This window comes from Salvelinus fontinalis, chromosome 1 (genome assembly GCF_029448725.1).
Source record: "Salvelinus fontinalis isolate EN_2023a chromosome 1, ASM2944872v1, whole genome shotgun sequence".
Classification (NCBI taxonomy): domain Eukaryota; kingdom Metazoa; phylum Chordata; class Actinopteri; order Salmoniformes; family Salmonidae; genus Salvelinus; species Salvelinus fontinalis.
The window spans coordinates 49,398,150-49,408,911 of NC_074665.1; the positions used below are offsets into that span (position 1 = coordinate 49,398,150).

General features: G+C 41.1%; 1 protein-coding gene across 3 annotated transcripts in view; it reads right to left on the reverse strand.

Annotated features, from left to right (window-relative positions):
• Nucleotides 1–9,392, reverse strand: part of LOC129856974 (transmembrane protein 150A-like) — a 28,953-nt gene extending 19,561 nt beyond the window's left edge. Inside the window, exons 1-3 of one of the 3 annotated variants that reach the window (XM_055924798.1) lie at nt 9,122–9,392; nt 8,773–9,001; nt 4,303–4,350 (exon numbers count right to left, since the gene is read on the reverse strand). In XM_055924798.1, coding sequence (XP_055780773.1) covers nt 4,303–4,350; nt 8,773–8,837 — 113 coding nt within the window. In that variant the 5' untranslated portion in view covers nt 8,838–9,001; nt 9,122–9,392. Of the gene's footprint in view, nt 1–4,302; nt 4,351–4,625; nt 4,929–8,772; nt 9,002–9,113 lie in introns of those variants that run through there. The other 2 variants (XM_055924804.1, XM_055924821.1) reach the window with 2 other exon arrangements.
• Between the last annotated feature and the right edge of the window lie 1,370 nt (nt 9,393–10,762).

A 10,762-nucleotide genomic window follows, 5' to 3' on the forward strand; every position in this document is an offset into this window, starting at 1 on the left:
AAGAGGATAGAGTTGTTGTGAGATTTGCCAAATGGAGGGCGAGAGAGAGCTTTGTACGTGTCTCTGTGGGGAGTAAAGGTGATCTAGATTTTTTTGTTGTTGAAATGAGGTAAAACGGATTTCAGTTTTCCTGCATTAAAGTCTCCGGCTACTAAGAGCGACATTTCTAGATGAGCATCTTCTTGTTTGCTTATGGTCTTATACAGCTCGTTGAGTGCGGTCTTAGTGCCAGCATCTGGTTGTGGTGATAAATAGACCTCTACGAAGAATATAGATGAAAACTCTCTTGGTAAATAGTATGGTCTACAGCTTATCAGGAGGTACACTAACTCAGGCAAGCAAAGCCTTAATATTAAAGATTGTGTGCCAGTTATTGTTAACAAAGATCGCACACCACCGCCTACGATCTTACCAGAGGCTGCTGTTCTGTCTTGCCGAAGGCACGGAAAACCCAGCTAACTGTATATTATTCATGTCCTTGTTCAGCCATGACTTGGTGAAACATATGATATTACAGTTTTGAATGTCCCTTTGATAGGATAATCTTGAACGGAGCTCATCCAGTTTATTCTCCAGTGATTGCACCTTCGCCTGTAGAACAGAGGGTAAAGGCAGATTAACCACTCGCCTACGCAGTCTCGCCAGGCATCCAGCTCTTCGACCTCTGTAATGGCGTCTCCTCTTCATACGAATTATGGGGATTTGGGCCTGGTCCGGGAAGAGCAGTATATCCTTCATGTCCAACTCATTAAAGAAAAAATCCTTGTCCAGTTCGACGTGAGTTATCACTGTTCTGATGTCCAGACGCTCTTTTCGCTCATAGGAAAAGATGGCGGAAACATTATCTACAAAAAAAGTTAAAAACAGCACTAAAAAACACACAAAATAGCACAATTGGTCAGGAGCTCGTAAAATGGCAGCCATCGAACTCCAGTGCAATTATATCTTGTCCACACACATGCACAGTCGTGAAGCGGACACAACAGCGCTTCTTCCTCCCTAAGAGGCTGAAAAGATTTGTCATGGGCCCTCAGATCCTCAAAAGTTCTACAGCTGCAACATCAAGAGCATCTTGACTTACAGTACTGCATCACCGTTTGGTATTGCACTGTCCTCGACCACAAAGCACTCCCTGCAATCCAGGAACTCTAGATCAAGCAGTGTCAGAGGAAAGCCAGAAAAATTGCGAAAGACTCCTGCCACCCCAGTCATAAACTGTTCACTCTGCTACCGTCCAGAAAAACAATACCGGCGCATCGGCTCTCAGACCAAGACGGCTCTCTCTCCGAGACAGCTTCTACCCCCAAGCCATAAGACTGCTAAATAGTTAATTAAATGGTTAACCAGACTATCTGCACTGACCTTATCTTGCACTGACTCTATGCACACTCACAAGATTATATACACACTATATACACACTCACTCACTCACTCACACACACTACACTGACACTCCCACACAAACCCACACACATTCACTACATATGCACACATAAAACACGGCGGAGGAAAAAGGGGGAGGCTTGCAAGCCGTAGAACACCATCCCAACCGTGAAGCACAGGGGTGGCAGCACATTGTTGTGGGGGTGCTTTGCTGCAGGAGGGACTGGTGCACTTCACAAAATAGATGACATCATGAGGTAGGAAAATGATGTGGATATATTGAAGCAACATCTCAAGACATCAGTCAGGAAGTTAAAACTTGGTCGCAAATGAGTCTTCCAAATGGACAATGACCCCAAGCATACTTCCAAAGTTGTGGCAAAATGGCTTAAGAACAACAAAGTCAAGGTATTAGAGTGGCCATCACAAAGCCCTGACCTCAATCCTATAGAAAATGTGTGGTCAGAACTGAAAAAGTGTGTACGAGCAAGGAGGCCTACAAACCTGACTCAGTTACCCCCAGCTCTGTCAGGAGGAATGGGCCAAAATTCACCCAACTTACTGTGGGAAGCTTGTGGAAGGCTACCTGAAACGTTTGACTCAAGTTAAACAATTTAAAGGCAATGCTACCAAATACTAATTATGTGTATGTAAACGTCTGACCCACTGGGAATGTGATGAAAGAAATCAAAGCTGAAATAAATCATTCTCTCAACTATTATTCTGACATTTCACATTCTTAAAATAAAGTGGTGATCCTAACTGACCTAAGACAGGGAATATTTACTGGGATTAAATGTCAGGAATTGTGAAAAACTGAGTTTAAATGTATTTGTCTAAGTTGTATGTAAACTTCCGAATTCAACTGTATCTACCACAAATATCTCGTCCCCCTGCACATTGATCTTGTACTGGTACTTCCGGTATATAACGCCATTCTTGTGTATTTTATTCCTCTAATGTTACTATTTTTAGTTTTATTTAATTATTCATTTTTAACTCTGCATCGTCGGGAAGGGGTCGTAAGCTAGCATTTCATGGTGAAGTCTACACCCGTTTTATTCGGCGCATGTGACAAATACAATTTGATGTTGATTTGATTCATTGTGTGTTTAGGACCTGCTAAACACACCATGTACCTCGTGTGATGTTTATCCATGTAGATACAAACTATGCCGTAACATCATACCCAACAAGCCTACGAGGATAACAACAATACCTTTTCTGGGGTTATCACCTTTACAAATAAATACATTGTCAATAACAAACCAAATCAGTGACTACACAACAGTTAAGGTTAGGGGAACCGTTATCCCACTAGGCACAAACTGATTGAATCAACATTGTTTCAACGTAAATTGTCAACGTATTGCGACGTGGAATCTATATCGAAAATACATTGCATTTGAAAAAAAGTCATCAACTGTTGTTATGTGAGTGTTTTGAGGGTGACATTTCAACCACAGGATTATGTCATAATGGTAACCAAATTTCAACATAGACAAACCTAAAACAACGTCTGATCTTCAACGTCATTTACACTATCAGAAAAAATACAAATAGGCACCTCCTTATGGTCTCCCATCCCAGGTTTAAACCAAGCCCAGCCCTGCTTAGCTACTGTATGATATTTGTCACATACTATTAACATTGTGCTATCGTGAGAATGATTGTTGAGAGGTCTCCACTTAAAAAGTAAATAGATTCACTGTTGATTTCAAAGGGTAGGTTTAACAGAACAAATGAAATGTGACCATACTTTATCACTCATATCATAAATTATGCTATTTACGCCTATATAGCATTTACAAAGTCATCAACAACTATTGTTTCAATTCGACCCAGGAAATAGACAATACGTAGGCCTAGAGTTTAAAGCTCTAGTTGATTTTAAATGTAATGACATTTAGTGATATTGAATTCTTTTTGGTTGTCAACGCAACCAAATATCAACAATTTGAAGCAGGATCTTCTGCTTGCTTCTGCAGTTCCATCTGTGCCACTGAGTCTGGTTTTAATTCCAGTTTGTCTACAAATTAATCATTTATATGTTAGATTCACATCTCCATCTCAACCAAAAATAATAAAAGTTCAAGAATAGGACTAAATCAAATCAAACTTGATTGAAAGTGCATTTAAAAGTTTGATATAGTCCTATTCTTTAACTTAGATGTTTGGTTGAAATGGAGACGTGAATCCAGCATATCAATTATACATTTGTAGACAAAATGGAATTAAAGTCAGTGGCAGATGGAACTATCCAATCAGAAGACACATCTCCTTCAAATGTTGATATTTGGTTGCGTTGACAACCAAACACTTCAATATCACTTTTATCATACAATAAATAGCCTATTAACGTGTTCACAAATTATATGTTGGATTCACGTCTCCAATTCAACCAAATAAACAAAATATCTGACCATGTATTCCCATTTGAACTTTGCTGTGCTTTTAAATGGTTGATTAGACATTCGGGTGACAACCAAAAATCACATTTTTATATATTTATTGAAATTTGGTTGTGCTTTTAGATGGTTGAAAGCGATAACACATTGGATGGTGATAACACATTGGATGGAAATTCCACAGACTTTTTCCTTTGAGTGGGTGAATAGGTTTTAATCTCATTGATCAACGTCTCAACCAAATATTACCCAATTATCCATGTTGAAATGACGTGGTGTGCCCACTGGGATCCTTCGCTATCTCTGATCCCCAAAAAATGACATAAACTGAAAGAGTATCAGTTCTCTTTGTTATGGATTATGACATGTGGTGAGTTCATACATTTCAGTTGAATGCATTCAGTTGTATAACTGACTAGGTATCCCCCTTTCCCCTTTCTGCTATAGATAACGACACTGATTATGGGTGAGTCAACATTAACATCAGAAGGTTGATTATAAAGTGCAGTACCAGTTATCCACGGGGCAGACATGCTGGTTGTAGAGGGCCATGGCATATCTGAAAATAAAATAGAGACACGGTTTTATCAAAGTGTTACATAGTCAATAGAACAACAAGATACAAGTTAGAGTGCTCAGAACGAGTAAAATAGCAAAGAGTCGCAGCCTGGCTTCCCACTAGCTGGGAAAAATTCTAGGAGTGTATTGCACCACCCTTACTACATAACTAGATGTTCATCTTTGTTTCATGCAATAGCTACATCCCAACGCTATGAACCCCACAACAGTTCTGCCGACTCATCAGCTGGTGGTTCCGATGCCTTTGTCACTTACCATATTAATAAGGGTCATAGTTTCAAGTTTCCAGACCCTGTTTGCTGCAGTCAAAAGATGTCCACACGAGTTAGTGCACAGCCACCTCCATGGCCAGTGGTCTAATTGTACATGTCATGTGGACATCCTTTGACTGTAGCAAACTGGGTCTGCCCTATGCATTCCTCTTTCTCTGAAGGTTATCTGTCAACCCGCTAACCGGCTCCAAACACAACACGACCACGACTCCAGAGAGTTCAGCCCTCAGGGCAGCAGTCTCTTATCTGACGGTTGAAAATAGGCTACTGAAGAGAGAACATTGGGTTTCAACCACTACACATCAGGATCAGATCACGCGGTGTTCTCATGCACACTCACTAGATATCATGTACGCAAAACAGAGTTGCGTAATAGACTGACACTGACGGAGCACTGGGTTCTGATGAGATCACATAGAGGATCACCCCCAAAAAACATGCTGACACGACAACATGAAGAGACGTTTAAAAGTTTCACCATACCGTTTGAGAACCTCTATTCAATATCTATTGATTGCAGGGGATGATAATGTGGTAACGCTTAGGTCATGCCTATCGATCCCCCTTTGCTTAGGTGAGCAAACAAATATAGGGGGGGGGTTTGACATTCTGAGGAAAAGCAGAAATTCTGACAGAAATCCTGTCAGACCTGAGGGGGCACCATCTTCTTTCTATACACCTAAAATGAATGCAACTCATTGGCTGAGACCATGTGGCCTAACCAGTAATAGCTCCCTATTTAATTGGTTAGGAAAACTTGGGACTGTTGTGCTTAACTTAGCTACTCAGATGAAATCTTTATAAGACCTTCTCTGAAGACATCTCTCCTACAGTAAATACACAACCCTTTTTGACAAAGGCCTCATGCTGTGCCCAAGCTAAACATACTATAGTGTATGTCTCTGGGTTACGTAAGGCAGTAGTAGACCCATAAACCCACAGGCAGGCGTTAGGTGTCTATGAAACAGCAGGTCTGGAAACAGCCTGGCCAGGGGTTGCCAAGCAGGGTTACTATCGCAGTCTCAGACAGGAGACAGGGAAGCTTTTGAAAATGGTTGTGAAGAAAAATCGAGCGCACACGATACAGGGGTTCCATAAGGTACAGTAGAATGTACTATGTCTTGTCACACTGGACATAGAGAGAGAGAGAGAGAGAGAGAGAGAGAGAGAGAGAGAGAGAGAGAGAGAGAGAGAGAGAGAGAGAGAGTTGAGGGTGGTCATAAACAGTAACCGACCTAAAGTGCGTATGAAAAAAGGGGTGTGCCTCATTTCTCATGGAAACTCATTGCAGCCTGCATACCTGAGATCTCTCTGCACTCTTTGGAATACAAGGAAGCCTTTATGCTGGAACTTTTAGAAAAAAAGGTCCTACAGTCTCTAGAAACTAAAAAGTTCCAGGTAGAAAGAACCCTTTTGGGTTCCATGAGGAACCCTTTCCACGGAGGGTTTTCCATGGAACCCAAAAGGACTCAATCTGAAACCAAAAAAACGTTACTACCTGGAACCAAAAAGGGTTATCTAATGGTGACAGCCGAATAACCGGAACCTTTTTTTTCTAAGAGTGTGCAACACACAGTCCCCAATTCTGAGTTGATAGAAGTTGCACCTAACTGCTGGTACAGGGTCAGATATTATTTGTCCTCCAATGCTTACAGTTAGGATTTGGGCTTGGGTTATCTGATCCTAAATCTGAGAAGTGACATTCTTGACTTGGCTGGGTTGCAATGTCCATTATATTTAGTGTGCCTGTGGACCTTGGCCTCATCCAGGGGTTTACTGTAGAGTCTCTCTCTCATTTGCAATGACCTGAAGTCAACAGTTAACTAGAGAGTTGTGTTATCTAGCGCTTCTGTGAAATTCCCAGAGTTTAATGACCTCAACAAAAACACTCTTTCATTTCAAGGAGCACTAGAGAGCGCTGGCCAAGCCACACACCTCACAAGTATAACCTGATACTCCACTGGGTCCCTGGGAAAAATAACTAAGACATTCTGTCAAGATTTTATATTTATTTGTTCAAAACTATTGTATCTATGGCCTGCGGTGTAGATGTTTGTGTCTGTATGTTTTGGGGGGGATTCCATCAAGTGTAACCAGTCACTCAGCACTTTTCGAGGGTAACAAGTTCTTATCTTAAGAAAGACGGACAGGTGAGAGGAGATGTCCAAACACATTATCTTCCCAAGCATGGTGGCTTTGCAAGATAAGGTAGCAGACAAACATAATATATCCTATCTATCTCAGAAGCTCTCTATGTAGACAACTAAGGTGTGACAACTCCTGTGTGTGAGGCTACACAGCACAAATCTCTTCTGAGAGAATGTTTTTTTTTTTTTTTTACTGTGTTTTTCAACAGAACATTGCACAAATGTCAGCAACGTGCTGAATTGTGAGTTCAACTTACATTTCAATAAAAAAATGGCAATACAAAATATAAATACATGTTCATCGTCAAATGTTCAGCAGGCCAACCATAGCTGGGATGCTGCTGCAGAGGAAAAGCTCAGTCCTGCAGTGGATCAGTTCCAGTTTAGTTGAAGAGCGGGTCTGGTGAAGTATCTTACAGGTAGAGTTCTACTATCTTTGTGATACCAAACTATTGTATAACATCAAGCAATAATGCGATAGATAAAGTGAGATTTGGGGTTACTACTGTACAGTACAATTAAAAGAGAACATTCAAGAAAGAGCCTCTAGATTAGAACTAGGTTAGTCTCTCTACCAGAGCTTGCTTCGGGAGCGGATTGGGACCAGAAATCAGCCATGGCATTTCTAACACACTGGCCCATTTTTTTTTGTTGAGTCCCCCACACAGGCAATTTTTTCCCCCTTGAGGCCCCCATTATTAGCCAAACAATGATCATTTTGCACACACAAAATCCAAGTTACACTGGCCCACTGGGATAAAAATGGACCAGCCCATCTGGCATTTGCCCAAAATGCCAGATGGCAAGTCCGCCCTTGGTGTGCTTGACTCATGACTGTTCTGAGACTACCCTGGAACTAATATTATGTTCAGGAGGTCTCTCTTGTAAAAGAGATTTCTAGTCTCAATGAGACTAACCTGGTAAAATAAAGGTTAAATGAGGTATGGGTCTCTACTGCTCTGGCCCTCAGGCAGTGCATTCCACTGTAGCAGTGATCACAGCAAGCCCAGGCATCCCCTCCGTCTGAACACCAGTCACACACAGCCGGCGCTAACACGTGGGACGGTACACAACCTTTTTATTTATTTACCTCCCTTTCTTTAACCTATTACCCCTTTACTTACTTACTATTCCACTCAATCTCCAACTCAACTGTTCCTCTCACACTTTTTTGTCCATCTTCTTGGCTTTTCCATTGGCTTTTCTCACAAACTACATTTGTAATATACAGGGAAATAGATTCTTAAGAGGCCTGCTAAATCCACAATGAATATTTCGCAATAACCATCTCTAAAATTACAGCCAAAGGAACCTGATACCATCTGACCACCTCAATCCAACCCACAAACAGATGCCAAAGGGTACATCAACCCATAATAACAGCTCTTCTAGCTCATTTCATCCATACAGGCTGCCTTGATTGCCAGTTGTTTCAATGTAAAGGGTAATTAACACTTTTGTGGCAGGAGTGCAATTAAGACACTAGCTGAATAGAGGGATGGGGAGGCCCAACAGGATTTGCTTGAATGTAGATGTTTGATGCATATCAATCAGCAAGTAATCCATGGCCATAGAGAGAAATTTTGGCTTTCCATCACCTTATTTTTAAGCTTACCTTAACTTAATTTAACTTAAGGCTTCTTGAACTCAATGAAGTTCATGCTTTTTCAACACAGTCTTTCAAACAGTCTCACGTGTAGTTACATGTTTTTCCTTTGACTTTACAGACAACTTGACCGAAGATCACTAAGGTTTCAGTCTTACAGAAATGTAACTGTATCAAAAGTGACAATTTGGTACAATTGGTACAATGCACATTTTAGAAGACCTTGGGAGAGCATACCATACCCTCTATATATACTCACAACACAATAGGGAAATCTGACTGGGGTTCTTCAAGAACACACAATAAAATACTTGTGTTGTTGAGATCCGAAGAAAAAAAAACAGAACACTTGTACTTATTAGTTAGGTTATACTTACACAACCCATATTCCAGTGATGGTGAAGACAGGTAGGCTGATGGGTATGATCACCCAAATAGACATGTTGATCACTTTGGTCTATGTGGTCCACTAGGTACTTGTGCCTCCAGAGGAAAAAAAGGGATAAATCCACTTCTCTCTCCCTCTTCAACTTCAGTGATTGAAGTCCTTCAGGCAGTCCATAACAGGCATGCCTTCCATAGCAAACATCAGGACTGATTAAGAATCTGTAATGAAACACGTGTATTATGGTTATTGCATTATAACGTAATAACATAGAAGTATGGATAAAGGTAGCGTACAGTAGGAGAGCAAGGGCAGACGGAGTTTCCATCATACTTTTGCACCTTTCTGGGAAATCGTTCAAGATCTGTAGCTAGTTTTCCCAAATTCGGAAAAAGTTATGTCCCAGAACATTTTCCAGATGTGTAGATTTCTTCTCTGGTCGTTTGCTTAACGTATTTTGAAGCAAATCATATACAAGTCCCGTGTTAAAGAGAGGCGAGATCAGATTTGTTGCTGCTGTTCATTCGTCCGACTTTTTTTTTTGTTGCTTCGGGAGATGTGTCTGTCTCCGCTGCGAAAAAGTATGTAAAGAGAGCCAGCTGTTGCGCCTAACTCCTCCCACCAAGGAGAGCTTTTTGTAAAAAATTTAAAAAAGAATAAAATGACAAGACAATACATCCCAGTAGCTTATCAGTGATCTGCGACATGTTTTTTCTTATTCTTCTCTATTTCTAAATGTGCTGTACTCTGCTTGTTTTTCCAAATACTACCTCACTTCAATACTACATCACTACAATAAAGTGTCTCTCTCCCATGCAATCTTCACATATGCCATTGTTCAAACAGATGCAGTTATTCAAACTTATCAAAAAAGTGTGATAAGATAAATAAACAAGAGTATACGTGCGTGTGATGTGTGAGACAATCATCATTCTCGGACGTCAGAGAGTACCCTACCTACTTGCTTGTCGTAAAGATGCAAAATGTCTGTTCGTCATTAAAAGCTCTGTACATGCTCTTCATAAGTCACTGATATGTGGCATTGTTTATAAGCACTTCTACAGATGACTCGTTGCTGTTGTGAGATGAGGTGAAGTTCTTGGATCGCCTCTGGTTCTGAGAATCCTTGTCACAACTGCATTCAAGGCATTTACTTAGTCCGCAGAGCACTACAACAGACCTGACACCCGAGAATAGCGGTTAATGTTGTTTTCTTTTCTATTCATTTTTCTTGAATGAGTTTGGTGCAGTGGTGTTTCTCGGGTAAATAAAATACAGTGGGACTGTGGGGGCTCACGCGACAGCGGCGGTAACTCACGTGCACGGTGGTTAACTAACACGCTTGATTGAATGTGGCCGCGTGGGCCCACGCGCTGCTTTTAAAAACTTTTTAAAGAAATGAAAGAACAGAAGACAACAGAACACAACATTCAGAGTAGTCTAGCCATGAAAGCGAGATGACTGAAGAGTCTGAAGAAGGTTAGACATCTTACAGACCGGTTTGTGTATACACTCTTAGGGGGGGGAAAGGTGTATATAGAAGCTTAATGGTTTATTCGGCTGTCCCCATAGGAGAACACTTTGATTAACCCTTTTTTGTTGCAGGTGGAGCCCAATTAGAAAACGTTCTACAGAGGGCTCTACATGGACCCCAAAAGGGTTCTACCTGAAACCAAAAAGGGTTCTCCTATGGGGACAACTGAAGAACCCCTTTGGAACCCTCTTTTCTAAGTGTGTAGGCCTAAGACATGTTTAATGTGATTTTTAGTCCATGTATGTGCCTGTTGCCTAACTTCAGGACCACCACAACTACGGATTCTGTTGGGACATTGGAATGATTTGTACCAGGCCAACTTAATGTCCCAACAAAATCCCTTAGTTGCCATCCTGAAGCTATCCCTTGCCCAAAACGTTAGATCTCGTTGCCGTATTACGCTAAAATGACTGGCTAGGCCTACATGTTTAGCAGACTTTCCCATGTC